This window comes from Suncus etruscus, chromosome 4, assembly GCF_024139225.1.
Source record: "Suncus etruscus isolate mSunEtr1 chromosome 4, mSunEtr1.pri.cur, whole genome shotgun sequence".
NCBI classification, from domain to species: domain Eukaryota; kingdom Metazoa; phylum Chordata; class Mammalia; order Eulipotyphla; family Soricidae; genus Suncus; species Suncus etruscus.
Window position 1 is genome coordinate 88827548 of NC_064851.1, and position 25220 is coordinate 88852767.

Sequence of the window (25220 nt, forward strand, 5' to 3'; positions counted from 1 at the left end):
GGCCTCACGCCTGGGGCTCTCTGGCAGACCGATATTACACATTTTCAACCTTTTGGCTCTCAGAAATATGTTCATGTTTCTGTTGACACCTTCAGTGGTTTCCTTTGCGCTTCCCTCCATACTGGAGAGGCTGCAAAAGATGTTGTTGCTCATTTTCTCCACTGTTTTACAGTCCTTGGCACCCCAAAAACCATCAAGACTGACAATGGCCCTGCCTATGTTTCCGATAAACTTAAATCTTTTCTTTCAAAATTTGGCATTCTTCACAAATTTGGAATTCCCCACAACCCCCAGGGTCAAGGAATTGTTGAAAGAGCTCACTCTACCCTGAAAAACATGCTTCACAAACTTTCCACCCAAGATCTTGTTTTTCAAGGGTTTAAAATAACTCCCCGGCTGCTGCTCAGTCATGCACTTTTTGTGCTCAACTTCCTCTCTTTGGACACTGAGGGCAAGTCTGCAGCTGACAGGCTCTGGCACCCCGCCTCAGCCTCTTCCTTCTCCACAGTTCTGTGGAAGGATGTTCGCACCGGTGCCTGGCTTGGCCCCCACCCTGTCCTCGTTTGGGGCAAGGGTTATGCCTGTGTTCACAACCCTGACACAGAAGAAACTCGCTGGCTTCCAGAAAGACTTGTCAAGCCGTTTATCCCACCCAGGGACCCGGCCCCTGAGGATACTCTCTCTGTTTCTCTTGCAGATTACTCCACCTCCCCTCGGCAAGATGACCCGGGTCCACCCGCCAGCACGCCTTCCTCTTCTCGTCTTGATCCCTCTGCTCCTGCCTTTGCACCTTCGCCCCACCTTTTGTGCCCCGAGCCCCCATAAACCCTCACCCTATACCCTTTATAATTATACCTGGCTCATAATCAACGAGGCGGGAGATGTCGCAAATTCAACCAGTACCCTCGGCACCGCACCCCCCTGGGACCCCCTTCATGTTGACCTCTGCGCCCTTGCCCTTGGGGCTAGCGAGGTCTGGGGTACCCTTCCTTTTTCCTCCCTCGCGATTACCCAGTCGATTCCTTCAATGAAGCTCAATTTGGATGCAGCAATCGCGCGGCCCGCGAAAACCTTCGCGCTGAGGTTGTTTACACCTGTCCCGGGGATCACCGTGATCACTCCCTCTCCTCCAAGTGTGGTGACGCTTCCTACTACTTTTGTAAAGCCTGGGGATGCGAAACCTCTGGCGATGGCTATTGGAACCTCTCCTCCACCTGGGATTATATCACCATCACCAAAACCCCGTCCTCTAACATCTGTCAATATGGCTACTGGTGCAACCCTCTCACCATTACTTTTACTGAGGCCGGAAAAGATCTCAACAAATGGACACAAGCCAACCACTGGGGCCTCCGCCTCTACACCTCCGGCAAGGACCCAGGACTGCTTTATCAAATCCAACTCCGTGTCGAGGTTCCCCGCCCAAATTCCCTTTTTCCCATTGGGCCCAATAAACTCTCCAAACCTGCGGCCCCAGCTCCTCTCCCTCTGCTTTCCCACCCTGCCAGCCCTTCTTTCGCCCTTCTGCCTCCCGTCTTCTACACGTTTTCCCCACCCTCTCTTCCCCCTACTCCATCCTTCCCCAGGTCTCCCTACCCCTTCACCCCCACCAGTGAACCCCCTATACAACTCACCCTCCCTCCCGGGGCCCCCTCTGACGCCTCTCGACTCTTAGATCTTATGAACGCCTCTGCCATGGCCATCACCGCTCCTGCCTATAAACAATGCTGGATCTGCTTTTCTCCTGCCCCTCCGTTTTATGAAGGGGTCGCAGTTCTGGACACCCCCCTGCCCGTCTCTGATCCCAGCTCCCTTCCCTGGGGCGCGGACAATGACCACGCCATCACGGTCAGTCAGGTTGTGGGCTCTGGCCTTTGCCTCCGTCCCAATCATACTCGTTTGCCCCCGCAACTTGACTCCACCTGCAACTCCACGTTGATCCTTCTGGGACATTACTCTGCCCCATTCCTCCTTGCCCCCAATGGCACTTATTTTGCCTGTGCCTCTGGTCTCTCTCCTCATGTTATTATCAATGTATTCGTCTCCACTCATGACTATTGTATTCTTATCCTCCTCCTCCCCCGCCTCTCCGTCCACCACACCGAGGATCTGTTACTGTCTCACCTGCCCGGCCCTGGCTACCGCCGCGCAAAACACGAGCCCATCACGGCCCTCACCGTTGGTGTCCTCCATGCTCTTGGCGCCACCGGCGCCGGCACTGGCATCGCTTCCCTCGTTCAAACCCATGATCAATACCGCCACCTAGCGGTTCTTCAACGCAAGGTAGACTCCGATATTGCTGAACTCAAACAAGGACTTAAACATTTAACTAACACTGTTAATTCTCTTGCAGAAATGGTCCTCCAAAATCGCCGTGGTCTTAACCTTGCATTTTTGAAGGAAGGGGGAATTTGCGCCACCTTGAAAGAAGAATGTTGTGTGTTCAAAGATGAAACAGGTTTGGTTAGAGATAGCATAAAAAGAGTTGAAAAAAGTCTAGAGGAAAGACGTAGGGAGATTGATCAGAGTGAGAGTTGGTACAAGAACTGGTTTTTTACCACTCTGTGGTTATCTACATTGCTCCCAGCTTTTCTGGGACCCTTCATTGGCTTCATGCTGCTCATTTCCTTTGGCCCCTGGGCTTTTCGCCGCCTCACCAGCTTTGTCAAAACTCAGATTGATGAAGCCACCAAGAAACATCCAACAGTCATGTACCAACAGCTCGGAACAGCCAAAGACGCTCCTGAAGATTCTCCTCCCCCACCATCACTCGACTTCGATCAATTCGAGCAACTGGAAAAAAGACCTCTTTCCTGCCGCTCGCGGCTTGCTAAAGCCTGGCGCAGATTCAAGCGCAGTTGCAAATACTGAGCACTGCCCTGAAGGGCAACTCCAACAATGGCTTGCTTATAGTAAATAAAGAAAGGGGAGCTGTGGGGAGCAGCAGGGAGATGTCCCTGGACATCCCCCCACTTCTACAGTCGAACCTTGGCTGACCGCAGCTTGCTACAGAAGAATAACAGAAACCAGATAACTGCTGAGGCAAGGCCAACAAGATGTGTGCAGCAAAAAAATAATAGGGACTGGCGGTTCTGAGCCTGCTCTCACTCTGACCAATACATTCCATGGCCATGAGAAAAGTTAGACATATAACAGAACATTCTCTTTAAGGTTCACTGAAAGGTTTAACATTTACCAAAACTTTGTGTACGCAAATGTTCAACTTATGTTTTCATATGTTCCTCTTTATCTAACATTCCATCTGGCTGTGTACGTGACATCCGTGCCTTGTGGTTTTCCACCCCTTCCCCTCCTGGGCAGTGTGTAAAGACTGTCTTGGCAGATGATGATTGGTGCAACTCATGTTCCCCCTTCCCAGTTCCCCTTTTGGCTGATAGTATATAATTGTATGCTGCCCGAAATAAAGTGCTCTTGGTCTCTCACTGAGTCATGAGTCATTACTAACCTTTTGCTTCCACAGGTACTCAGGAGAATCACCCACCACGTTGTGCGGCCACCTTTGGGACAGCTCTGACTGCCGGTCAGCTAGAGCTAGGAACCCCTCACGGGGATCCCCCACAGGGAGCCGCAACTAAACTCATCACTCTTTGTGGTGAGCTTCCTGAGGTGAGCTGGAACTTCCAGCTCTTTTCTCTTTTGTGTCTGAAATTTATTATTGCAAGAATGTCTTTCATTTTTCTTAAAACCCATAGATGAGTGAGACCATTCTGCGTTTTTCTCTCTCTCTCTGACTTATTTCACTCAGCATAATAGATTCCATGTACACCCATGTATTTTTTGATGGGATTAGATGTTTTTTTCTTGTAAATTTCTGTCAGTGCCTTGTATATTTTGGAGATTAGCCCCTTGTCTGATGGGTATTGGGTGAATAGATTCTCCCACTCAGTGAGTGGCTCTTGTATCCTGGGCACTATTTCCTTTGAGGTGCAGAAGCTTCTCAACTTAATATATTCCCATCTGTTAATCTCTGTTTTCACTTGCTTGGAGAGTGCAGTTTCCTCCTTGAAGATGCCTGAAGTCTCAATGTCCTGGAGAGTTTTGCCTATGTGTAGTTCTATATATCTTATGGTTTGGGGTCGGATATCGAGGTCTTTAATCCATTTGGATTTTACCTTCGTACATGATGTTATCTGGGGGTCTAAGTTCAATATTTTGCAAGTGGCTAGCCAGTTATGCCAACACCACTTGTTCAAGAGGCTTTCTTTGCTCCATTTAGGATTTCCTGCTCCTTTATCAAAAATTAGGTGATTATATGTCTGGGGAACATTTTCTGAGTATTCAAGCCTATTCCACTGATCTGAGGGTCTGTCCTTATTCCAATACCATGCTGTTTTGATAACTATTGCTTTGTAGTAAAGTTTAAAGTTGGGGAAAGTAATTCCTCCCATATTCTTTTTCCCAATGATTGTTTTAGCTATTCTAGGGTGTTTATTGTTCCAAACAAATTTCAAAAGTGCCTGATCTACCTCTTTGAAGAATGTCATAGGTATCTTTAGAGGGATAGTGTTGAATCTGTATAACGCCTTGGGGAGTATTGCCATTTTGATGATGTTAATCCTGCCAATCCATGAGCAGGGTATGTGTTTCCATTTCCGCGTATCCTCTCTTATTTCTTGGAGCAGACTTTTATAGTTTTCTTTGTATAGGTCCTTCACATTTTTAGTCAAGTTGATTCCAAGATATTTGAGTTTGTGTGGCACTATTGTGAATGGGGTTGTTTTCTTAATGTCTATTTCTTCCTTATTACTATTGGTGTATAGAAAGGCCATTGATTTTTGTGTGTTAATTTTGTAGCCTGCCACCTTGCTATATGAGTCTATTGTTTCTAGAAGCTTTTTGGTAGAGTCTTTAGGGTTTTCTAAGTAGAGCATCATGTCATCTGCAAACAGTGAGAGCTTGACTTCTTCCTTTCCTATCTGGATTCCCTTGATATCTTTTTCTTGCCTAATCGCTATAGCAAGTACTTCCAGTGCTATGTTGAATAGGAGTGGTGAGAGAGGACAGCCTTGTCTTGTGCCAGAATTTAGAGGGAAGACTTTTAGTTTTTCTCCATTGAGGATAATATTTGCCACTGGCTTGTGGTAGATGGCCTTAACTATATTGAGAAAGGTTCCTTCCATTCCCATCTTGCTGAGAGTTTTGATCAAGAATGGATGTTGGACCTTGTCAAATGCTTTCTCTGCATCTATTGATATAATCATGTGGTTTTTATTTTTCTTGTTGTTGATGTTGTGTATTATGTTGATAGACTTACGGATGTTAAACCATCCTTGCATTCCTGGGATAAAACCTACTTGATCGTAGTGGATGATCTTCTTAATGAGGTATTGAATCCTATTTGCCAGGATTTTGTTGAGGATCTTTGCATCTGCATTCATCAGCGATATTGGTCTGTAATTTTCTTTTTTCGTAGCATCTCTGTCTGGTTTAGGTATCAAGGTGATGTTGGCTTCATAAAAGCTATTTGGGAGTGTTTCCACTTGTTCAATTTCATGAAAGAGTCTTGCCAGGATTGGTAGTAGTTCCTCTTGGAAAGTTTGATAGAATTCATTAGTGAATCCATCTGGGCCTGGGCTTTTGTTTTTGGGCAGACTTTTGATTACCATTTTTATTTCATCAATGGTGATGGGGGTGTTTAGATATGCTACATCCTCTTCCTTCAATCGTGTAACATTATAAGAGTCCAAGAATTTATCCATTTCTTCCAGTTTCTCATTTTAGTGGTGTAGAGTTTCTTTCTTTCTTCTTTCTTTCTTTCTTTCTTTCTTTCTTTCTTTCTTTCTTTCTTTCTTTCTTTCTTTCTTTCTTTCTTTCTTTTTTCTTTCTTTCTTTCTTTCTTTCTTTCTTTCTTTTTTTCTTTCTTTCTTTCTTTCTTTCTTTCTTTCTTTCTTTCTTTCTTTCTTTCTTTCTTTCTTTCTTTCTTTCTTCTCTTTCTTCCTTTCTTTCTTCTTTCCTTTCTTTCTTTCTCTCTCTTTTTCTTTCTTTCTTTCTTTCTTTCTTTCTTTCTTTCTTTCTTTCTTCTTTCTTTCTTTCTTTCTTTCTTTCTTTCTTTCTTTCTTTCTTTCTTTCTTTCTTTCTTTCTTTCTTTCTTTCTTTCTTTCTTCTCTTTCTTCCTTTCTTTCTTCTTTCCTTTCTTTCTTTCTCTCTCTCTTTCTTTCTTTCTTCTTTCTTTCTTTCTTTCTTTCTTTCTTTCTTTCTTTCTTTCTTTCTTTCTTTCTTTCTTTCTTTCTTTCTTTTTTTCTTGCACTTTCTATTCTTCCCTCTACTTTTCCCCCTCTGTCCTTTACTATTTTTCATTAATTCAATTCGTTGCAAAAAAAAGACCTCACTGTCATTGCTCCTTAGGAAAGATACCTCTATACTGAAGATGCAGCAGATGATACTACATATGGTAACCACATCCTATTGTCCTCAATACCACAATGCTTAACACTCTAGATGTGAAAACTGTGCTTATCCTAAAAAGCTCCAGCCACTATATAATCCAGAAACCTTTATCTAGCAAAGACCATCCTCATCAGTGATAAAGAGCCTCGTAAGTGGAAAACACTCCAATACTGACACACTGGCCCAATCTTCTCTTAGTTTTACCATAGTTACTTATTCTTCTTTTCTCTTCTCTCTTATCTTTTGTTTTCCCCTCCTTTCTCTTATAAATCATATCTTAACCAATGATTTACCTTTTCTTAACTCAATCATATCTTAAGAACTCAGACTCAGCCTATTAGGGTCATGCTTCCAACAACAACCTAAGAATAGAACACTAACATCTGTCTTTATGTGGGCATGAGTTTGTAGACAGTGGACTCCTCTCTGATTGCCAAACCTAAATTGTAAACAAGCCATGCCTAAATTGTATATAGCCTCTCTTTTATATTCCCTCAATTCCCCCCTTCAGAAATCCTTCTACCCTCTCATCCCTCAATCCTGATCCATTATCCTTTCTTACTTAACCTTCTTTACCCTCAGTTATTAATCCAGGAGGTACCGGGACTAACTTCCTTCTCCAATAAACCACCACCAAGCTCCCAAACCAAAAGAATACCATCCCAGCCCCACATCACATGCCTTGGCAAGAAATTACAACCAACATACCTGCTGATTCATGCTTCATGGCCTTTCTTCTTACCCTCCTAATCATGGACTATTGCATGCCACTGATTCAGCCCCAGAAGTACCCCAGTTTAAGGATACTTCCCTAATGGTTACAAGTAATTTTTCAAGCTCAACAAGACATGATATGTGATGAAAAAATGCCTGGACTCCACCCACCTCAAGAATCCCTCAAAAGACTCAATGGGGAAGCCTATATTTTCTTTATGTGTTTAATACCTCTATAATAATACCTCCCAGTCTGTTTATTCCCAAAAGTAAGTCAGCCCCATAAACAGCATTTTTCTTTAATGCCTTTTAAATGCATTTTATTTATTCCTTCTATATATATATATATATATATATATATAATTTTTTCTCTCTTCTCTCTTTCTCTCTCTGACCTCACCTGTTTTGGTCCTGCTTGGTACAAAAACCTACAAGAAAAGTTTTGCCTGAGATAAAAGCTCAGGTCAAAACCAGGGCACTTAGATTGTGCAGACTATCATTCTTACCTCCAAATCCACCAGCAACATAATATGTCACCATACCCCTTTGCATAGTAAATAAAAGGAATTATTATGCACAAAAACAAGATCTTATCTATTAGGGATAAGAACCCATATTTAAAAAAATGCAGGGTCACCTCCCACCATAAGCATGTGTCATGTAGACCCAACTTAGACTTCACATGATTGGACAGCGACCATTCAACCCACAACCCCAGATCCCAGGCGTGGAACCAATAACAGGTCCCAGCAACAGCACCAGGAAGCAAACTCCTCCTGGGGAAACTCTGAATGCCGTCCTGGCTTCAACATGCATCGATTTTGACATGACATCCTGACATGAGGAAATAGCAACAACTTGAGCTAAGAGAGGGCTACTTCATCTCATCACCTATGGTAAGACGCAACCAGGAGGCATGTCATTGTTTGTCCTAAGCAAAAACCAAAATCACTATCTACAGAAGACTGACTTTGACAAATATGGTCTGGACAGAACCTATGAAGGGACCAATGAGGAAGTTTCTAGCCTAGGCCTCAGCCTAGGATTTGTACAAAAACCAAGATCTCTAATTCCAGAGGTCTAACTTTGAAAACTGTGGCTGAGCAGAACTTCTGGAACTATGCTGAAAGACTATATCCTAGATTCTGTCCTAGGCTCTGAACAAAAACCAAGACCACTAATTACAAAAAACTGATTACAACAACAGTGAGGGAACAGAACTCCTAAATAAAGAAAAACTCTCTCCTAGCCTTCACCCTATGACCTACGGAAATAACAAGATCTCCAGCTACAGAGGTGGGATGTCATCACCCACATCTGAGTGGAAAGTTTCCTGGAACCATAAAAAAAAACCTTGGGGTGTGTAAATGAGTGAGCCTGGAGCCTGTACTTGTTCCCATGGCAGTATGCTTCAAGGGCAGAGAAACCCTGTATCTCTTAGGCCAAGGAAATTCCTGTTCTAATTTCCCCAATATTTACCATGCCTATGGAAGAAGAAGAAGAAGAACAAAAGAAGAAGAAGCAGAAGAAGAAGAAAAAGAAGAAGAAGAAGCAGAAGAAGAAGAAGAAGAAGAAAAAGAAGAAGAAGAAGAAGAAGAAGAAGAAGAAGAAGAAGAAGAAGAAGAAGAAGAAGAAAAAGAAAAAGAAGAAACAAAATCCCCCTTTAGAAAATGTTGCTTGTCTTTTTTTCTTTTTTTTTTCATAGCTGATGGTTTTTTGTTTTTTTGTTTATTCATTTTGTAATTTTGTTGTTACTCCCTCATTGTTTTTGGTTTTTGTTTTGTTTTGCTACCTTTTTTCCCTTTTTTCTTCTAAATGGATATTTAGGATATTTATGACACCTAGACAAACTCCTCCTAACTTTCCTCTTTTTTGTTTGCCTTCTCCCCTCCCCCAATGGTACCAAGACCAGACAGTTGAATGTTCATTTGGTGGAAATAAAAACTGATCAGACATGAATACCAAATCCAAAGTCAACGACAACAGAATCTATATCCAATCTACAAGCTGTACAAGGGGGAGGGGACAGTTGCACTAGCATTATGGGGGTAAAGGAGGGAGATATGGGATGCATGCTGGGAACAGGGATGGAAGGAGGATATCACTGATGGTGGGAATGCCCTTCTTCATTGTCATTATGTGCCTCAAATAATACTGTGAAAGAATAGTAATTCACTTTGATCACAATAAAAATAATTAAAAAAAAAAAGAAACTTTTGTTTCTCAATGGCATCATTAGATCATTACCGGAATTGTTTGTTGCTTGTTGAGCATTCTGTGTTGTTTTTGTTTGTTGAGCTTATGTGGATTCCATGCTATGTTCATTTTTAATTTGGTTCTGTGTAGTTTTCCCATTGTGAACTTTGTTGTGTGGTACTGTTATTGTGTGTTGTGGTGAAGCTCCTTGACTAAAAATGTGTAGCCATGGAGCAAATTGGGGGAGCTTCACTCTTTCTGATCTCACACAACTCAGCTGGATTCAAACTGAGGCTCTTTTTCCCCCCTAAAACTCCACCCACAACTGACAGGCTGCTGCATTGTCTAGGTTCACACATGTCAGTTCAGTTGAAATTGGCACAGTTTAAAACTAAACTTGTCACCACCTATATCTTCTCATGCTGGTCTCACACATCTCAACTGGATTCATACTGAGGCTTTTCCTTTTTAACTTCCACCCACAACCTACAGGCTACTGCATCTGATTTCACATACCTCATGTTTGACTGAAATTGACACTTTTAAATCTAATCTCAGGTTACTGCCAATAGCTGCTCCAGTTGGTCTCGCACACATAAACTGGATTCAAACTGGGACTATCCCCAAACTAACAGGCTGCTATGTCTGTGTTTATATAACTCCTAGAAAAAAAATGTTCACACAAATCCATTGAAAGAAACTGAGTGACTAAAATGTTTGGCATTAATATGTAAATCAATAGTTAGAATATTGAGAACTTTTGAACAATTCACTCCTCTAATACCTCTTCACTCTTATCAAATACAAATATTTCTTTAACCTATCAGTAATGTGTCCTTCCTGAGTACTTCATTAGGATTTTTACTGCATTATTTTTTTCCATATCTACTTTGGTCAATTCTTGCCTTAAACTCATTTATGTGCAAATACTAGCATTAAATTTAAACCCATGTATGTTTCACAACACATTCTGATATTTGTATAGAAAAGGTATTATCACTTTCATTCTGAATGTTAAAACCAAATAAAGATATTTGTTAATACGATAGGAATAGCCCAAGAGGAATAATCCTTGGCATCCTCATTTCTTAGTATTTCATTGTACTTCACTATGCAGTACAGAATTTTATGTACTTTTATTACCTTTCCCCACTAGTTTCTGATCTTAGTTCCTTCCATTCCCATTTTGTTGACCGTTTTTAACATGATCATTATCATGGTCATTATCAAATGCTTTCTCTGCATCTATTGATATGATCATGCGGTTTTTATTTTTCCTTTTGTTGATATGGTGTATTCCTGATGAACATATCCTTGATTATCAAGAAGTGTCCCTTATCACCTTTTTAAGATTAAATTCTGTATCATCTGATAAAGTTTGCTTCTCCAATCTTTGACTTTAAATCTATGTTTGCTCTGACTATTCAAATCTGCTTCTTGGAGGCAGCAAAACGTTGAATTCAATATTTTTATCCTTTTTTGCCACTCCGTGTTTCTTAACTGCTGCATTTAGTCCATTAACATTGAGAGTTAATTATAATACAATTTAGTGTCACATTTGTGTAGAAGTCTGGTCTGTCTTTTGGTCTGTTTTGTGTTAAAGTAGACCTTTCAGTATTTCTTTTAAGGTTGGTTTTGAGTTTGTAATGTTTCTCAGCTGTTGTCTATCTGTGAAACTGTCTTCTAAGAGGAAGATTTATAACTTTGCAAGCACACATCTAGAAAGAAAGAGGGGTCTACATTAAGAGCTTAATGACAAAGCTTATGAAATTCAAAAATGATTAACAAAAGGAACCAAACATAGATATCCATAAGGAAATAATAAAGTTTAGAGCAGAAATAAATGAAGTAGAAATCCAAAAAACAATCCGAAAGAGCAATGAAAGCAAACGTTGGTTCTTTGAAAAAAAAAATAACAGGGTAATAAACCACTAACAAAACTCACAAAGGAGAAAATAACTGGTTAAGAAATGAAAACGGGGAAATCACTACAGAAACTGCAGAAATTCAAAGACTACTTTCAGAATCTCTATGCCACAAAACATGAGAACCTCGAAAAAAAATGAATAAATTCTTGGACTCTTATAATCTTCCATGGTTCTATCAGGATGATCTAGCATATCTAAACAGACTCATCACCACTAAGGAAATTAAAATGGTAATAAAAAGTCTTCCCATAAACAAAAGCCCAGGCTTACTAACGAATTCTTTCAAACCTTTCAAGAGGAACTTCTACCAATCTTTTTCAAGCTCTTCAACACTCCAAAATAATTTTTATGAAGAGAACATCATCATGATACCAAAACCAGACAGAGATGCTTCAAAAACAGGAAACTACAGACAAATATCTCTAATGATCACAGATGCAAAGATTCTCAATAAAATCCTGGCAAATAGGATCCAATGCCTCATCAAGAAGGTCATACATGATGACCAATTAGGTTTCATTCCAGGAATGCAAGGATGGTTTAACATACATAAGACAACCGACATAGCACACCAAATCAACAAAAAGAAAATATAAACCATATGAGCATATCAATAGATGCAGAAAAGCATTTGATAAGGTCTAACACCAATTCTTGATAAATATTTTCATCAAGATGGGAATGGAAGGACCTTTTCTCAATATAGTCAAAGCCATCTACCACAAGCCAATGGCAAATATTATTCTCAATAGAGATAAACTAAAATCTGGCACAAGACTGTCCTCTCTCACCACTCCTAGTCAACATAGTGCTGGAAGTTCTTGCTATAACAATTAGGCAAGAGTAAGATATCAAGGGCACTCAGATAGGAAAGGAAGAAGTCAAGCTCTCACTGTTTGCAGATGACATGATACTATATTTAGAAAACCCTAAAGGCTCTACCAAAAAGCTTCTAGAAACAATAGATTTATATTGCAAAGTGGCAGGCTACAAAATTAATGCACAAAAATCAATGGCTTGGCACACATCACAAAGAATAAAAGCAATCGTTGATAGTTGTTAATGTAGTTATTTCTCTAAAAGCACTCACCACTCTTTGTGGTGAGCTTCATATCATGATCCAGTCCTTCCACCCTCATCTCTATTGTCTCTGGGCATTATTACAGTTAAATTTAGCTCATGGGGTCTTAGCACAAAAATGCCTTGGTTAGGAATAAATAAATGTGAATGACAGAATTTTTTAAAGGACAATAGACCCGGAAAATGCTTTACTTTGGATCGGGACATGGCTAAATCAACCAGATATCGCATAGCTCTCCCAGGGGCTTAAACTTTTATCTAAATCAAATGAATCTTGTGAGCCCACAAAGACTAAATGTCCCTTGTAGTACTAACAGCAAATTTAAATTTTCTGTAATAATTCAACACTATCGGATATCAAGTTATGCCTATATATTATCATGTGTATATCAAGATCACAAAAAAATAACCAGGTATATGAGAATTAAACTTTTATTTATGAACTTAATAAACAATAACATTCAAAAGGCCAGCTGAAACATCATTATGTTATTTCAATTAAAATATATAAAAATAAAAATAATCTTTTTTAAGCTTTAGTATCTGTCAGTAAATCATATTTTAATTTAAATAAGAGATATTATGTGGTCTACAAAAATTAACCATTTGTTTCAATACAATGTGTTGACATCAATAAAATTAAAAAGTGTTATCAATACACCCCCTTTTTCCAAACACTTTTTTATATTAATATCTTTATTTAAACACTTTGATTACAAATATGATTGTAGTTGGGTTTCAGTCATGTAAGGAACACCTCCCTTCACTGGTGCAACATTTCTACCACTAATGTCCCAAATCTCCCTCCTCCCCACCCCACCCCCACCTGTACTCTAGACATGCTTTCCAGTTCCCTCATTCATTCACATGGTTATGATAGTTCTCAGTGTAGTTATTTCTCTAACTGTACTCACCACCCTTTGTCTCTGAGAATTATTGCAAAAATGTCTTTTATTTTTCTTAAAACTCATAAATGAGTGAGACTATTCTGTGTCTATCTCTCTCCCTTTTATTTCACTCAGCATAATAGATTCCATGTACATCCATATATTAGAAAATTTCATGACTTCATTTCTCCTGATGGCTGCATAATATTCCATTGTGTATATGTACCACAGTTTCTTTAGCCATTCATCTGTTGAAGGGCATCTTGATTATTTCCAGAGTCTGGCTATTGTAAGTAGTGCAACAGTGAATATAGGTGTGAAGAAGGGATTTTTGTATTGTATTTTTGTGTTCCTAGAGGATATCCCTAGGAGTGGGATAGCTGGATCATATGGTAATTCAATTTCCAGTTTTTGGAGGCTATCTCCATATCGTTTTCCATACAGGTTAGACTAGACGGCATTCCCACCAGCAGTGAGTAAGAGTTTTTTTCTCTCCACATCCCCAATACTGCTTGTTCTCATTTTTTGTGATGTGCGCCGATCTCTATGGTGTGAGATGGTATCTCATAGTTGTTTTGATTTGCATCTCCCTGACGATTAGTGATGTGGAGCATTTTTTCATGTGCCTTTTGGCTATTTGTATTTCTTCTTTATCAAAGTATCTGTTCATTTCTTCTCCCCACTTTTTGATCGGATTATATGTTTTTTCTTGTAAAGTTCTGTCAGTGCCTTGCATATTTTGGATATTAGCCCTTTATCTGATGGGTATTGAGTGAATAGTTTCTCCCACTCAGTGAGTGGCTCTTGTATCCTGGGCACTATTTCCTTTGAGGTGCAGAAGCTTCTCAACTTAATATAGTCCCATCTGTTTATCTCTGCTTCCACTTGTTTGGAGAGTGCTGTTTCCTCCTTAAAGATGCCTTTAGTCTCGATGTCATGGAGTGTTTTACCTACATGTTGTTGTTCTATATATCTTCTGGTTTTAGGTCTGATATCAAGGTCTTTAATCCATTTGGATTTTACCTTCGTACATGGTTTTAGCTGGGGCTCTGAGTTTGCTTTATTACAAGTGGCTAACCAGTTGTGCCAACAATATCTGTTGAAGAGGCTTTCCTTGCTCCATTTAGGATTTCTTGCTCCTTTATCAAAAATTAGGTAATTTTATTTCTGGGGAACATTCTCTGAGTACTCAAGCCTATTCCACTGATCTGAGGGTCTCTCTTTATTCCAATACCATGTCACATTTTTTACTTTATTTATTTATAGACCGATTGGTTGTTTTGGTGGTCACACCCATCATCGCTCAGGGGTCACTGCTGGTTTCTGCACTCAGAAATCGCCCTGGTAGCTGGGGTACCATATGGGATGCCGGGAATCGAACTGGGTTCTTCCCAGGTCGGCCACATACAAGGCAAGTACCCTATCATTGTGGTATCTCTCTGGCCCCTTAAAACACCTTTTTTATTTTTTAAATTAATATCTTTATTTAAACATCTTGATTACAAATATGATTGTGATTAGGTTTCAGTCATGTAAAGAACACCCCCCTTCACCAGTGCAACATTCCCACCACCAATGTCCCAAATCTCACTCCATCCCACACCACCCCCACCTGTACTCTAGAAAGGCTTTCAAGTTCCCTCATTCATTCACATGGTTATGGTAGTTCTCGGTGTAGTTATTTCTATAACTGCACTCACCACTCTTTGTGGTGAGCTTCATGAAACGAGCTGGAAGTTCCAGCCCTCCTCTCATTATCTCTGAGGATTGTTGCAAAAATGACTGTTATTTTTCTTAAAACCCATAGATGAGTGAGACTATTCTGCATCTATCTCTCTCCCTCTGACTTATTTCACTCAGCATGATAGATTCCATGTACATCCATGTATAGGAAAATTTCATGACTTCATCTCTCCTGACGGCTACATAATATTCCATTGTGTATATGTACCACAGTTGACATTCATCTGTTGAAGGGCATCTTGGTTGTTTACAGACCCTGGCTATTGTGAATAGTGCTGCATTAAATACAAGTGTGAGGGATTTTTATATTGTATTCTTGTGTTCCTAGGGTATATCCCTAGGAGTGGAATAGCTGGTTCGAATGGAAACTCAATTTCCAATTTTTGGAGGAATATCCATATCGCTTTCCATAGAGGTTGGACTAGACCGCATTTTCACCAGCAATGGATAAGAGTTCCTTTCTCTCCACATCCCTGCCAGCACTCTTGTTCTCATTCTTTGTGATGTGTGCCAATCTCTGTGGTGTGAGATGGTATCTCATAGTTGTTTTGATTTGCATCTCCCTGATGATTAGTGATGAGCAAATTTTATGTGCCTTTTGGCCATTTGTATTTCTTTTTCATCAAAGTATCTGTTCATTTTTTCTCCCCATTTTTTGATGGAATTAGATTTTTTTTTTCTTGTAAAGTTCTGTCAGTGCCCTCTATATTTTGGATATTAGCCCCTTATCTGATGGTTATTGGGTGAACAGTTTCTCCCACATGGTGGGTGGCTCTTGTATTCTGGGCACAAAAAAACCCCACATAACCTTAAAAAAATAACACCAGTAGAAATTGACCCAGATAAAATCTAAGATACAGCTCAAAGGGTTGGAACACACTTTACATGTGGGAGACCTGTGCTTGCTCCACAGTAAGGTAATCAATCCATAGCAATGCCAGACCATGCAGTGTGTGGCCCAAACCCACCACCACAAAAAAATTGGGGGTAAGGAGGCTGGCAAAGAAGAAATAACATGGTAGTATGAGAGCGATTTAGCCCAATATTACTGGATATAAAGAAGAAAAGGGCTATATTGCTACTAAGGGTGATATCCTTTTTAAGATTTACTAAAGACAGATTCTGTTAGATTCTCTGGAGAAAACAGTCTTGGAAAATCTTTCTTTAAACTCAATACGAATGATTATAATCTTCTGATCTGCAGAGCTGGAAGATAACTGAGATTTGTTGTTATTATAATAATAATTTACTTATTATTATTTATATCTGAGATTGTAATAAATAAGTATAACATTCCAGAGGCAATAGGAAACCAATATGGGTGAAGAATCAGGAAAGAACTCAGCAAGTTTTTTGGAATAACATACCATTAACACACCATTTGTTATGACTGATAATCAATATAGGTATAAAAATCATACTAAATTACCTTGTTACTGATACCAATTTTACCATTTGTTTAAATTATTAAAGTTGTGCATTTGTGAAACTTTAAATTAGATGTAACTGCATTCAATTTTTAACATTTATTTCCTCTTTTAAATTAGACCTTGAAGTTGTCCTTATAAAACCTCCACAGCTAAGGTCTGAGAATTTACTGCTATGGCAACTCAAGGTTAAAACAAATCTGTTTTAAAACCTGTGACCCACACTCATGAAGTTTGGAATAAGTACTGTTATAAAAATTGTTAAATAATCCAAGATTGTGAAAAATGAACCTTGCCCGAGTAAAACTTATTATATTATTGTGCTTCTACAATCTTTAGAGCAGTGTTTCTCAAATAGTGTGTGTGGTGCGTCCCTCTGGGGGGTAGGGGGGTGGGGGGGAGGTGCAAGGCTCCATAAAGGGGGGCATGTTTGACCTCAGCAAACACTGTCATAACAAGGTAAGCCCGTATTTATGTCTCTGTATGTCTCTGTAACTGAGTTGCTGTGTCCTGCTTCAAAACCCGTTTGAAAAGTTATGCATTGCAAAATGTTTTCATTGTAGCCATTCATCCAGACATCACTTCTGATTAAAAAATCAGCTCAAATTATTTTATATATTTTTGTTTTGCAGGTTAAAGTTTTTTTTTAATAAAAATACTATTTACAGTCACGCGGGGTGGGGCAAAATGTTTTCTTCTTCCTAGGGGGTCATGACAGAAAATAAATGAAAAGCACTACTTTAGAGTGACCTAATCTTTAAGACTAAGTTTGCTCCTTGGAGATAGTGTTGCTCCTTCCAAGAGCTAAGGATATATAGTTGTACACCTCTGTAGGTTTAGTATATCCCTGTTGTTCCTTAAACACAAAGTTTAATAAGATATAAGGTGTGTGCAATAAAAGTGATCAGAATCTAATGTGAAACCAGTGCCTGATTTCTTTTCAAATAAAATTTCATTTCAGGCCAGAAAGTGTAGTGGGAAGGACACTTGCCATGTACATAGCCATCCTGGGTTAATTCCCAGCACTGCACATGGTACCAGGAACCCCATCAGGAACAATCTCTGAGCCCTGAGCTCTGCTTGCTATTTCCCTACTGCTCCCCAAAAGTTTTATTTCAAGAAGTATGGACAGTGGAGACTCCAAAACCACATGCAACAACATGATAAAGAAGTCTTTCAGGATAAGGAAAAACAAAAGTGCCCATTTTCCTAATTTTTATTGCTTTAGTGTATTAAATTTTACTTCATTTTTTCAAAATCATAAAGTAATGACAATTTAATTAAGTTTACTCAGAGTTGTTAAAAGAATACAGCTTTCCAACTTTGGATATAGATAAAACTTACTGACAGATGTCTAGACTATTTCCAATTTGTGTTTATTATGAATAAAACTGCTGTAAATTTTCTTCTACAAGTCTGTTTTTTAGGTATATGCTTATACTTATTTTGAGTAAACATCTAGAGTGAGATTTCTGTGTTAAAAAATATCTAGTGTAAGGAAATCAATATAGATGTAAGATCATGTTTAAAAAAACCAAGCTGGCTAAAATGGATTTTTTTCTCTTTTTTTATCACAGCATATTTTGTCAGGGACAATAGTTTTATTTAAACATTTTAGAGACTAATCACTTATGCTTGCAACCAAGAATCTTCTCTAAATCAAAGAGAATGTCTTAAATTACATGCTAAGAGTGTTTTTCATTTGTATAAGCTCGACTGAATTCACTCTGCTATCTTATTTCACACCTCTTTTTAACTCAGCATCTGCTTTTTTATAGAGTAAATTTAGGGTTCATTGAAATAAGAAGCCTACTGGCAAAATCACTGGGATGCACCCTATTAAAAAGCTCTGAGTTGACACATTAAACCTATTTTTGGGGGGGTTAGTGGTTGTTTTTATCAGATCAAAAAAATCCTTTTAAAGGATAAATTGCTTCACAACTTTTAATACACTTAGAAATATTTTAGGACTCTATTCACTTTTCTTTTATATTATACACTATGCCTATTCTAAGTCATTATCATGCAAGTATAGTATAGTATATGATATATATACTAGATAGTATAAGATGTTTAATTTCCAAAGTGGTCCTTTTCACAAACTGAATTAGATATTAACTGAATTATATATCTAGTCTGTTGATAAAGCAATGCCAAGGTCTCTGGAACTTAAATACTTTTAGGTTTCAACCCATGTATGTGAGAACAATAACCTGGATTCTTAGGGATCTGGCTGGAAAACTATAACGCACAGATATCAAGGCCTCTGCAGAATAAATATTTAAGAGGGTCTTATTAGTGTATGTTTCTGTGAGGTTTCAATCTATGACTAGAAAGAGAGGGCAACCATACAGGAAACGGAAACCCTAGTCATAAAAATTAATTATTTTAAAGGAATTTAACATTCAAAAGGAGCCACAGAGCCAATAGCTGAAATGTTATTTATGGTAACTACCATTAAAATTAAGGTGGTGAAGGGGGGAAGGCAGAGAGATATAGCAAGGTGCTTGCCGTGCACATAACCAAACCAGATTAGATACATGGTATTTTGTACAGTCCTCTGAGCAACACCAGGAGTGACCCTGAGCAAAGATCCAGGAGTAAGCCCAGAGCATCTTTAGATATCACACTACCCCCAAAAGTCTTCAGGAAGACTGCAGATGCAAAAGTTTTAGTAACTTAATGGAAACTATAAGGTCATTGTTCTAGTCACTGATTCTCTGGCATATTTATAAGAAGCATTTAACTAAAAGTTAAGTTAATGCAACCTTGTCATTGAAAAGTGTGAATTTCAAACATTTGTATATTACTAACATTAGGTACTTGGAAGACAAGTCATTTTATAAAAAATTTATTTCTCTGTAAATACAAATTTCAACATCAACAAACAATAGTCCAGTGGAAAAATATTTAGCCATTAACACTGAAAACTTTTCTTAATTTAATAAATAGAACTTTGGCATTCAAAATTCTAGCTGTAAACCCTATTAAAAAACAAAAGTCAGAAACAAAACCCAACCCCTTTACAAAAAAGAGGCAAAAGATAGATTAGAAGGCATAAGCCAACCAGTGGCTTCACATTCTTTTTACAACAGCTGTATTTCAATTAGTCATGACCACTGTATTTACATATGAGGTATTCTGGGTGGTTCAGAAACTGAACCTAATAAAACAAAAGTACCAGTCATAGTGACTGATTATATAATATGTTGTGCTTTTAATGTAATCACCTAGCACCTCAATACTATTGTCATCACACAAATGTGATGCTGAGATTACGTTTATATATTTAAATGCTATTTATACATCCATTTACACATATATACAAACAATTGCCTATAGTCCAAAGAAGTGTACTACTTAACCATGGAAAAGACTAGGCTATGTAGAGTTATTTTTGACATCTCCTCCTAATTACTAAAGTACTTAGCCATGAAAAACTGCTCCTTGTTTTAAAAAGTTTTCCCTAATCAATTCTATTTACTGGGGGGAAAAAAGGTGCAATAATTATCAACAAAGTTGGTATAAAACAGAAATGAATACTTACTGCAGGCAAAAAAGGCACAAAAGGTTCTCTTTGTGTGACTTTAGCAGTTGTAATAACATTCTGATTTGAAGTTAGCTTGATTAGAAGCTACTTTGTTTAAATAAGAAAAAAATCCATAATCTTTCCCCCTTCATGATCAAATGTACAATATTATAAAGAAATATGCCACAATGCCATTCTGAGGTTGAAGCTGGGAATTTTACCTTCTATAATAAATAATAAAACAGTTTTACTTGTTTTGTGAAAACTAAAAAGAACTGTCCAAAAGGGGCCGGAGAGATAGCATGGAGGTAAGGTGTTTGCCTTTCATGCAGAAGGTCATCGGTTCGAATCCCGGCATCCCATATGGTCTCCCGTGCTTGCCAGGAGCAATTTCTGAGCATGGAGCCAGGAATAACCCCTGAGCACTACCGGGTGTGACTCAAAAACAAAAAACAAACAAACAAAAAAAAGGACTGTCCAAAAAAGCTAAAGGAAATAACTTTGTCTCTGAAAACTATAGCTACTGGCAGTTTTAAATGAAATAATCCGAATGAGCCTCGTAGTGAGAATTACCAAAATTACATATTTACAGTAACAAACTTACATAAGAGAATGTCAGTAAGCTCAATTAAATGTATGCTTGGAACAGTAACCATGTTATTATAGAAATCCAAGTCCAAGTTATCAGTCACTATATTATTCAACAAATGGTTATTGAAAGAGCACTTTCCCAACCAAGTAGTTCCTTTATAAATATCCTGTAAGAAACTCCTATTACTACATTTTGAACTATAATAAAATTAATTTGTAAATTCAATAGCAGGTCAGAAATGTACAATATCAATTTCAGCAACACTTTCCAGCCCTTCAGATAGTCTCTAACTACTAAAGAAGTCTAATTCAGCTTCAGAAATTGCCATAACCAAAGTAAGTTTCACTAAAATATTGTTAACATTAACTATTAATTCTTATTTCAAATATAAATAGGGTCACACTTATTTTAAAATTAATTCAGGGATCTCTTAAGATAACATTTATTCTTTTGAAAGGTAGAAGTCACTGAAAATTTATAAAAATTTAACAGAAATCATCCCCTTTTTCTGACATCAAATGAAAAATATTATGCCAGTAATTCAATTGTTATCTGCATAGGTAATTTGAATCTTTAACTGTGTAAACTGTTACTTCATCCCTGTTTTAATATGACTAAGGAAAATAAACTCAACTTCAAAGCCCAAAAGACAAAAAAGAAATGTTAATGCTGTATGATTACTAATATGTACTATGACAGTAAGCATTTCATTTAGAAAATGAAATATTGTTTTATGCTTCATTTAGAAAATGAAACAGTTTTATGTTACAGCTACGGAAATTAAAAAAAAAGATTTACTTAAAATTTTTGGTTAACTTTCACCTCAAACATATCAATGTTTTTATTTTCTCAATGTTACTTGGCTTGAATTAAAATATTTTTCTCAAGGACACACCCATATTATTACTATTCTAAAACATGAGGCAAAATAGAGAAATTGCTTAAAAATAAAATATTAACAAATTAGATATTATTTCCTCTCCTATTTATATCAAATGTCCTTCACAAACAACATTTTTGTAATTCAGGGTTTTATTTAAACTGTAACATTCTAATTTCCTCTTGAGAGTGAACATGTATTTTGAAAACTGAAGTACATATATAGCAACTGGCTAACTTCCTACTGTGTTAAAAAAAAATTGGAGCCAGAGAGCTCACTCAAAGGACTAGTGAGCATGTTTTTCATGGTCTCCCAATACATTGGAAGAATGATGCCAGGAGTAGCCCACACCACAAGATGTGATTCCCAAAAACAATATTTTTTTTATTTTTTGGTTTTTGGGCCACACCCAGTGACGCTCAGTGGTTACTCCTGGATATGCTCTCAGAAATTGCTCCTGGGTTGAGGGACCATATGGGACACGGGGGGATAGAACCTCGGTCCATCCTAGGTAAGCACATGCAAGACAAATGCCCTAATGCTTGTGCCACAGTTCTGGTCCCCCAAAGCAAAAAAAAAAAATTTAACTCAAGATGTGAATTAAATTCTCTAAGTTTTAGAAGACTATTTTATTTTCCGTTTTGTTGTTTTTGTTGTTGTTGTTGTTCCTGGGGCTCAGGGGTTACTACTTCTGGCTCTGTACTCAGAAATAGTCCTGACAGGCTTGGGGACCATATGGGATGCTGGGAATTGAACCCGGGGCTGTCCTGAGTTGGCTGTGGGCAAGGTAAATGTCTAACCACTGTACTATCACTCCAGCCCCAGGCGTTTTTGTTTTTTGTTTTTAGGCAAAATTTACTTACAAATAAGGCAGGGAACCAAAAAAATGTATCCACTGTAGATAAAAACAAATGACCAAAAGTTTAAGACAATAATCATAAAACTCTAAAACATAAACTTAGAAACCTAGGAGACATTTAAGAACCTTGTGACCCAATTCTGCTATCTGCCCATTTAGTACTATTATGTCAGGGTGCTTTACTTCCAAAATTGTGATACTTATGATTGAAGAAACATATTAGATTTGGAGAATGAAAACATATATATTGAACTTGTGGAATTATCTACTAGAAGGGAATATTTACAAGGCAAAATTCTTTGCACCAAATATTTGGTATAAATATGCTACTCCCTGATTGTCTTCAAACCACTTTTTAACATTAAAAGACGTACGTATACATTATAAAATCAAGTTCTGACCAGTCACTAAGACCTTTCTTAGGACAGGCACCATGGGATGTAGAATCACTTCAATGTTCTGATTTTTTAGGGCTTAGATAGAACAAAAATAAGTAGGGAGGACACAGGCACTGATTAGAAGGAAAGTCTTAATGCCCTATATCACATCATAACTGACTGTTAAAAATGAGATACCTTATTAATGTGTTCTTGGGCATTTTTCTTGAAGACCTTGTCCTAAAAATATTTTAAAAAATATTTTCTAGGATCAACGTTTATAGAAGCCTGGGGAAAAATGCACAAACTTCTCTTGCCTAAAGCAAAACTATCGTGCTTGACTCATAACACTTTACCCCTTCTACTGTTTTATTCATGATCCAAATGAGGCCTGATTGCATCACAAAATCAAATTAACCTTTAAAAAAGGACGATGACTGACATTCTACTCAACAATTGCAATGAGTGTTCTGATGGTAAAAGTCTTTCCAACTAAAACTAATAAACAGATTGGGAAGTTTAAATTATAGTATATTTATCTACTTAAAAATTAAAATCTTAGTGATATCTCATATCCCAGTAAACCTACCCTGTCTAATAAAGGGGACTGAAATATCACCTAGGTTAAGGTTCTGTTTTAGGCTAGCAATAATTTAGCTATTAATAATACATCAGATATGCAGTTCAGCTTTTTTGTTAGTGTGATTTCAACTTTAGAGATGTTAAAATTTCAATTCCTGAGATTTTGATAAATAATGTATTGTTCTAGAGTCACTGTTCTTTTCTATAATGAGGTCCTCAGACCTTAATTATGCTAATTATACATAGCTTTCTCGATATCAATTTATCTATGTAACATATAAACAAAATTGCAAATGGTGCTATGTTAAAATTAGTTCAAATTCTGTTCAAATGCATTGCATTATATGAATTTCAATGGCCATTAAATAGATTATCATATCCAATTTTTATAACCATAAAATAATTCAGTCACTCTGGGAATAAACAATATACATATGATACTATCAACCCATCCTTACAACATTGTCTTTAGCACAGAAACTGTTAAAAGTACAAATGCCTTGTATATCACTATAATAGACCTGCCTGCTGTTAGAATTCTTGTTTAGTCAGTGCAAAGTACAATGAAAGCTTATTAAAGAAAAAAAAAGAAATACAAGAATTAGAAGTGCCTTTCCTAGAAGATTTGACTGGAGAAATCCTTCTAATTTTGTGATTGATCACAAATAAACAAATAGGATTAGAGGAACTCCTACCCCTTTATTTAATGCACTATCTTCACAGTTTGTTCCTATAATCAGTAGTTTTGAATACAATGTTTTCCTTGCAGACTTTATCAAATTGTTTAAATGGTAATTTAAATTTCTGGCCTGATTAGATAAATGCCTAAGAAGACAATTTTCCCCAATCCCAGCAAAAAATATCTACAGAAACTAAAACACTATGTGCATTAACTTTCCATTATGGCTACTAAAAAGAAATATGAAGAACTGTGAAACAGCAGCATTTAAGAGTGGGTCATTATTGCTGTAGGTCCAACACTTGATCATTGGGTAATGCAGTTGTCTCCCATGTCCTGAGCATAACGGTCAGATATTGTAGTCCTTAACTCATCAATGTCTCTCCGTAACTGGCATACTTCTGATAGTTTTTTAGTTAGTGTTTCTGGACTGTGGTCATTTTCAACCTCTTCAGCTGAGCAATTCATTGCTGTGGAAATAAAATATTGAAATAATGTCTCATTTTTGAAAAATTGACAATGATATTTTATAATTTCCAACTCATTAACAATGGGAATATAATGATTTGACACTGAATACCACTCAGACTCAGGTTTGAATTATGTTCCTTTCAGTATTAAATAGAGCTTATATACTTGATTCTCTTAAAATTCTGATAATTAAAATGTTTTAAACTGATATAATAATATACAAACATTCTAGTTTAATGGATGACAATATCCTATTATCTTTTCTCAAGTGACAAACACTTAGTCTCCATTTGTTGAGATGAAGGCCAGATAGATCATGGAAAAGCTTGCAACAAAGAGTTGTGAGTGTACTAAAGGTAAAGAAGGTCCACTATGACAAGAACAGTTGGTACTGATCATTCTGGACAAAAATGGGGTGTTGAAAGAGGATAAAGTGATACGCATGGAACCACTTTATTAACAATAGTAGTGCAAACCACAGTATCAAAAAAGAGGGGAGGGAGAAAGAGGGAGGGAGGGAAAAAGAAAGAGAGAGAGATGCCTATTTCACAAAAATAAGGTAAGGATTTGGTGGCTACACTTTAAACACTGAAATGAGTAAACACATATGTTAATGTGGAAAGTATCTTAAATCTCCTGTTATTTTTGTTGTTGTTGTTGTTGTTGTTGTTTGGGTCACACCCAGTGGTGCTCAAGGGTTACTCCTGGCTCTGTGCTCAGAAATTACTTCTGGCAGGTACGGGGGACCATATGGGATGACGGGATTCCAACCACTGTCCGTCCTGGATCATCTGCTTGCAAGGCAAATGCCCTACTGCTGTACTATCTCTCTGGTCCCTCCTTTTACTTTAAAAACATTTTTTTTATT

General features: G+C 37.6%; 1 protein-coding gene and 1 long non-coding RNA gene across 2 annotated transcripts in view; both read right to left on the minus strand.

Annotated features, from left to right (window-relative positions):
- Positions 1-19227: 19227 nt before the first annotated feature.
- On the minus strand, positions 19228-21683 carry LOC126006056 (uncharacterized). The gene is made up of 2 exons (XR_007494832.1): positions 20387-21683; positions 19228-20187 (listed from the first exon to the last, which is right to left on the minus strand). It is a non-coding gene; the product is annotated as an uncharacterized LOC126006056 (long non-coding RNA).
- Positions 21684-23881: 2198 nt separating this feature from the next.
- CEP85L (centrosomal protein 85 like) overlaps positions 23882-25220 on the minus strand; it is a 97981-nt gene continuing 96642 nt past the window's right edge. The window contains exon 13 of the mRNA XM_049772617.1: positions 23882-24351. Within this exon, the coding sequence (XP_049628574.1) occupies positions 24188-24351 (164 nt within the window). The 3' untranslated portion in view covers positions 23882-24187. The remainder of the gene's footprint in view (positions 24352-25220) is intronic.